The 7,500-nt window shown below is 32.1% G+C and overlaps 1 protein-coding gene across 1 annotated transcript in view; it reads right to left on the reverse strand.

The window, feature by feature from the left end:
• The window catches only part of LOC135209156 (octopamine receptor beta-1R-like), a 656,801-nt gene that overhangs the window by 363,906 nt on the left and 285,395 nt on the right, over positions 1 to 7,500 (reverse strand). The window contains exon 4 of the mRNA XM_064241817.1: positions 3,934 to 4,103. Coding sequence (XP_064097887.1) covers positions 3,934 to 4,103 — 170 coding nt within the window. The remainder of the gene's footprint in view (positions 1 to 3,933; positions 4,104 to 7,500) is intronic.

Here is a 7,500-nt window from a genome sequence, read left to right on the forward strand (position 1 = left end):
TGTATTTTGTTTATAATGTTAAGAAATACTGTTAAAATGACATCGAGTTTTAATCAGATAATCAGTGTTTCTCCTGATTATGATAATACGCCATAACATAATGACGTATTATTTTGTTTAATATGTTAAAAAACACTGTTAAAATGATATAGAGTTTTATTCAGATAATCAGTGTTTTTCCTGATTATGATAATATGCCATACCATAATGACGTAGTATTTTGTTTAAAATGTTAAGAAGTACTGTCAAAATTATATATAAATTTATTCAGATAATTAGTGTGTTTCCTGACTACGAGAATATGATACACCAAAATGACGTAGTATTTTGTTAACATAACGGAAATAGATTCAGACGAATGAATAAAATTGTGAAAAAATATTATTTCACACAAATACACTTTTTTTTATATCTTGAAAACCAAACATTAAAACCAACGAATCAGATCGGAAGAAGTTGAATAGATTTCTAAATGAAAATATACTTTCCTTTCGAAGAAAATGGCAACCCGAAGTACCATTCTAAAAAGTGAGACAAATTTAATTCGTCAACAGAGCAGACGGGGCAGACGTTACTATAGGCGCGGGCAACGCCTCTGAGGGCAAAGCTACTGTAAGTGGCAGCCTACAGGTCAACAGTGCTTGCGATTTCTCAACGGTAGGTTGCCAGGGCACGATAATCAAGCCTTCAAACTCGCCAACCGATAATATTACTTGGTTTCCCATTTCACTGGTATATTCATTCTGCACAAAAGCCTGATATAGACCTATAAAAAAAGGAAATTAGATGTCGACTTCCAATTTCACTGACGTATTTATTCTGTACCAAAGCATGATATAGGCCTACAAAAAAGGAAATTTGTTTCTTTTCCTCTACTACCAAGCTTTGGAATTCACTTTAAACTTCTGTTTTCCCTGAATCGCACAACCTCGCGTCGTGTTCCTTTTACAATGGGCTAGATAAAGGTACTGGTTAGATCTTCCCGTCGGCCTTTGGCCTGAGAATTGACTTTACTCCGAAAATACCATGAAATATTATTTAATAACTTTCAGTATTATAATGGGAGCAATTTTGATTAGGAAAACAAAGAAAAGAAATGTAAAATTATATATATATATATATATATATATATATATCTATATATAATATAATATATTATATATGTATATATATATATTTATATATATATATATATATATATATATATATATATGTATATATATATATCTAAAATATATATCTATGTATGTATATATATGATATATATATATCTATAGTATACTAATCCTATATATATATCTATATATCTTTATAATATATATCTATATAATATATAATATCTATATATCTCTATAATATATCTATATATAGATATATGGTATGGGAAATGTTTTTAAAAAAAGGAAACAGTTTATATTGAAATTACTGACACAAAACTAGCATAAGACACGATTATTCCATCCATTATATACTTATTTTTTTCTTCAATTACGATCAGCCCGAAAAGAAAATTAACTAATAAAAATAAAAACAGTAATGCAAAAAGATGTTAAAAATTTATTGCAAGTCCTTTATTGAATTCAGCGGCATGCTCTGGTCATTATAATAATGGTAATGGATTCCTCGTGAGGGCATTAATGATGACAGCCTAAATGTTGACAAAAAATACAAAGTTACCAAGAATATAAGAATAATAATAATAATAATAATAATATAATTAAAAATAATAATAATAATAATAATAATAATAATAAAATAATAATAATAATAATAATAAAATAATAATAATAATAATAATAATAAGTAATAATAAAAGACATAAACACAAGGGAAGTGCCAGTAATCAGATACAGCGCAGGAATAGTGGAATGGACGAAGGCAGAACTCCGCAGCATAGATCAGAAAACCAGGAAACATATGACAATACACAAAGCACTACACCCAAGAGCAAATACGGACAGACCTATACATAACACGAAAGGAAGGAGGGAGAGGACTACTAAGTATAGAGGACTGCGTCAACATCGAGAACAGAGCACTGGGGCAATATCTGAAAACCAGTGAAGACGAGTGGCTAAAGAGTGCATAGGAAGAAGGACTAATAAAAGTAGACGAAGACCCAGAAATATACAGAGACAGGAGAATGACAGACAGAAAAGAAAAGGACTGGCACAGCAAACCAATGCACGGACAATACATGAGACAGACTAAAGAACTAGCCAGCGATGACACATGACAATGGCTACAGAGGGAGAGCTAAAGAAGGAAACTGAAGGAATGATAACAGCGGCACAAGATCAGGCCCTAAGAACCAGATATGTTCAAAGAACGATAGACGGAAATAACATCTCTCCCATATGTAGGAAGTGCAATACGAAAAATGAAACCATAAACCACATAGCAAGTGAATGCCCGGCACTTGCACAGAACCAGTACAAAAAGAGGCATGATTCAGTGGCAAAAGCCCTCCACTGGAGCCTGTGCAAGAAACTCAGCTACCTTGCAGTAATAAGTAGTACGAGCACCAACCTGAGGGAGTGATAGGAGAAAACGATCAGGCAAAGATCTTGTGGGGGACTATGGTATCAGAACGGATAGGGTGATGCGTGCAAACAGACCAGACGTGACGTTGATTGACAAAGTCAAGAAGAAAGTATCACTCATTGATGTCGCAATACCATGGGACACCAGAGTTGAAGAGAAAGAGAGGGAAAAAATGTTTAAGTATCAAGATCTGAAAATAGAAATAAGAAGGATATGGGATATGCCAGTGGAAATCGTACCCAAATTCACAGCGCTAGGCACGATCCCAAGATCCCTGAAAAGGAATCTAGAAAAACTAAAGGCTGAGGTAGCTCCAGGACTCATGCAGAAGAGTGTGATCCTAGAAACGGCGCACATAGTAAGAAAAGTGATGGACTCCTAAGGAGGCAGGATGCAACCCGGAACCCCACACTATAAATACCACCCAGTCGAATTGGAGGACTGTAATAGAGCAAAAAAAAAAAAATAATAATATATTATGATTAGACAATTTTAGATCACTGGAACACTTTCATCTTTATTATTATTATTATTATTATTATTATTATTTATTATTATTATTATTATTATTAATTATTATTATTATTATTATTATTATTATTATTAAAAAAACTAATAAAAATATTACATATATATATATATATATATTATATTATATATATATATATATAATATATATATATATATATAAACAGTAAGAAAGAGAAATCAAACATTCTAAATGTTTCAACATAATAGCATAGGTTCAGAAATATTGAATTAAAAGCCTAATTTGTTTCCCATTTCCATCCAATCACCTTAAGCTACTAATCGGTCAAAATTATTTCGAATATTTATTTGCTTTACTAATGAACATTAATGTCATGCAAATCTGTTTTGTTAAAAGCATTGGAAAATCATGCGTGCTGAGAGTGTGGATTATATATATATATATATATATATATATATATATATATATATATATATATATATATATATATATATATATATAAATATATATATATATATATATATATATATATATATATATATATATATATATATATATATATATATATAGTATGTATATATATATCTAGTATCTATATATATATATATATATATATATATATATATATATAAAATATATGCGTGTGTGCGTGTGTGTCTGTGTATTTGTATATATCTATCTTATTAGATATATATTATATATATATATATATATATATATTATATATATATATATATAAAACTTGTTCTTAGGTACACCTGATCGATCTCGCAAAAAAAATAGTTAAATAAAAATGGCCCTAAATACCTGCTCTGTGATCCAATCCTTCAGGCTCACAAAAAGTAAAATAAAATATTACGGATTATAAAAGCAGTAGGATAAAATGCGCACACACTCACCTGAATACCATCATCTCCTGGCGATCAGCCTCTCTGTAGATTCTGAAGTACATGACGAGCATGATGATTCCTGGAATCCAGAAGGACATGCTGGACGAGACCAGGGCATACGCCAAGTTCACCTTGAACTCGCACAGGCCCGGCGTCGACGCCATGAGGTCCAGCTGTTTCTGTAGAGACAGAGAGAGAAAGGGAAGGGTGGTGGGTAAGTTTCATTTACTTATGTAAATGGAAAGAGATTTGAGTAAGGTCCAGATGTTTCTGGATAGAGAGAGAGAGAGAGAGTATAAATACGGCTGAGCTGTTTTTGAAACGGGGAAAAAGTTGAGAATACGGTCCAGCAACTTGTGAAACGAAAAGAAAGGGGGGTGGATAAGATTCAGCGGTTTCTTTAGAGGTAAAAAAAATAAAATTTAAACAAAATTATAAAATTTCAGCTCATTCTGAAGAACGGAATTAAAAACAGTTGTACACAACGTCCGACGGTTTTCGAAGCAGATGGATAAAAGATTTATAAAAAAAAAAACTGCTGATGGATAAAACTGTTATAAAAAAAAATGCCGAGAGAGAAAAGTTACAAAAAAATGCTATGGAAAGCAAGTGATGGAATGGAAGAACTGAGAAAAAACGACGAATGTAAATACGAGCACAGAAAATCGGAAATATTGCAAATTCTGGAAGTGGTGGAAAGATAAGTGTCACTGGAAGAGACAAATTAACGACTCGTTTCCAGTTCGATACTCTGGCGATCCACGGAAATAAGCTCATTAACAGTAATCTGGAAAAGTGAATACTGGAACATATATATATAAACGGGTTGCTGACGGAAAGACAACATATATCAGGTCTCCAATGGGTATCTGGAATTACACTGAAATCTGGAATGAATCAGAATTCCTGGAATCTGCAAAATGCGCAGGAATATTCACTTTAAAATGACATACCGCCGGTGTTGTTGACACCACAAGGTTATTCTACTGATGACGCCAGAACGCAAAAAAAAAAGAAAAAAAAAATTGAATCTGTAAATAAGCAATGCATGTCGGTTCCTGGAATTACATCCATCTCTGGAATTGACGAGAATGGTGCTGGAAACTAAAACATAGGAATAAGTCGAGGTGTAAAAACCATTCTAGTTTCTCTGCAGCAATGAATGTAAATATATATATATATATATATATATATATATACACATAGAGAGAGAGAGAGAGAGAGAGAGAGAGAGAGATACAATTATAAATATGTATACTAACCATTATATATAGTATAATATAATATATATATATATATATATATATATATAAATTATATATATATATACACATATAATATACAATACATATACATACATACATACAAACACATATATTCATAACTCTATATGGATCGAAAGACATTATTATTCAATGAGAGAGAGAGAGAGAGAGAGAGAGAGAGAGAGAGAGAGAGAGAGAGAGAGAGAGAGAATATACCTCTCTCGTCCGAGTTCAGTAAGCCTCGCTCTTTTGCCTACAAATTCCCCTTCAAATCCGAGCTACAGGGACGCTAACTACCTAGTCATCGACATTTATTAAAAATATTGAACTGCATCTCAGCCATTATTAAACAATTTAATCAGTGACCAACACCAAGAACAAGATTCTAGTGATAAGCTCATTACACTCTCCGAGTATCAGGTACGCAATATCCCTCAAAAAATATATAAATATATTTTGGCGCGTACACTCCGCCAAAATCAAGGAAGCGTGAAACATGATCTCAATTGAATCACACCATCATCAGCGCCTACTAGCGGCATGAGAGCCAATTACAGGCTTGGGCAACCAAGGACAGGTAACACATGCTGTTAATTGAATCGCACCACCGCCGCTGGCGCCATCTATTGGCATGAGTGCCAACGAAAAGCTCAGGAAGCCAAGGAAGCATGAAACATGCTGTCGTCAATGAATCGCACCACCGCTGCTGGTGCCATCTATCGGCATGAGTGCCAACTACAAGTTCTGACAGTTATATAGTTTAGGTTAGGTTATTTTGAGTGAAGTTGCTGCTTTTTTGAGGGATTTTCACTGCCTTTCATGATATATAATAAATAAATAAGTCAAAATTTCGCCTTTTGCGAAGAAATATATCTCTTAAAAAGTATACCATTTCGTTGGGTAGTTTGATAGAATATTGGGAACAAATGTGCTGACAGAATTAGTGAATTTCTTAAAAATCTAAAATACTAACAAAGGATATTCCGGACATTTATCTCATACAGTTCTTACAACTTACGTATACTACCGAAAGCAGATCCGTGGATTAAAGAATGGAAATTCGCTAACAATAATTCATAATTTTCAAAATGACTGGAGTGGGAGCATTAACGAATTGGTATTCGTATGTATATATTCAGAAGTTAAGTGTTTTAAATATATATATATATATATATATATATATATATATATATATATATATATATATATATTCTATATACACACATATATATATGTGTGTTTATAGACATTTTAAGGTATATATATATATATATATATATATATATATATATATATATATATATATATACATGCATTATAGGTATGAATTGATGTGTTAGTGAATTACATGCTGTGTCAGCTTCTCTGGCTTGAAGACAGAGAGCGCCTATAGATAGCCTTCCTTGGACGAAGGAATTTGATGTGTCTGCATTATTGGTGACTGCTCGGGCTGTTGCCACGGGCGATCTTGGGGCGTGGTTGATATGTACATTCTTTTGTACATGCATAACAGGTCCGGCCGTTCGAGGCACTTAAGAGAAAGACATTCCTTTGAGATAGGAAGGACACCAGGTGTTGAGGCAAAACCCATCTCAATAAGGTATGGCACATATTTAAGTGACTTAGAAACAGTTGCCTTCGAAAAGAGAGAAGTGTGAAGTGTATACATTTATTCAACATAATATAATAGGGAATATAATGAATATATCTCTTGTTACAGATGGGTCCCATATCATTGTTCTAGAAACGGGATTCTCTAAGCCTGACTATTGAAATGTAGCAGTTGACAATTTGAGACTTTGGAGTGATTAATTACACTAATCCAGGAGAGTGGAATGATAATTTACAGTTCTTTGTGGGGCAGACTTGGGTTTTTTAAAACATGACCTATTAATCATTTTGTTTTATTTTATGTTCATCTGCTTTGGGTAATAAATAGCATATTTTTGTATTTATGTAAGCTTATTAGCCTAGTTGACAATGTTTGCAGAGAGAGGGCGCCTGCTGCCAACAGGTAAGAGTTGTCATTTGTGTTGTTTTGTTGGGGGGCGGGGGTTATATATATATACATATATATGTATGTATGTATGTTTATATTTATATTTATATATATATATACATATATATAAATATTTATATATATAAATATAAATTTATTTATTTATTTATATATAAATCTATATAAATATACACACATATATATATGGATGTATGTATGTATATACGTATATATATGTATGTATATATCATCACTGAAAAGTAAGGTTAAACTATAATAGGCGAATGTGGATACTACCTGAATTAACCATAA

The sequence above is a fragment of the Macrobrachium nipponense genome, chromosome 37 (genome assembly GCF_015104395.2).
Source record: "Macrobrachium nipponense isolate FS-2020 chromosome 37, ASM1510439v2, whole genome shotgun sequence".
NCBI lineage: Eukaryota > Metazoa > Arthropoda > Malacostraca > Decapoda > Palaemonidae > Macrobrachium > Macrobrachium nipponense.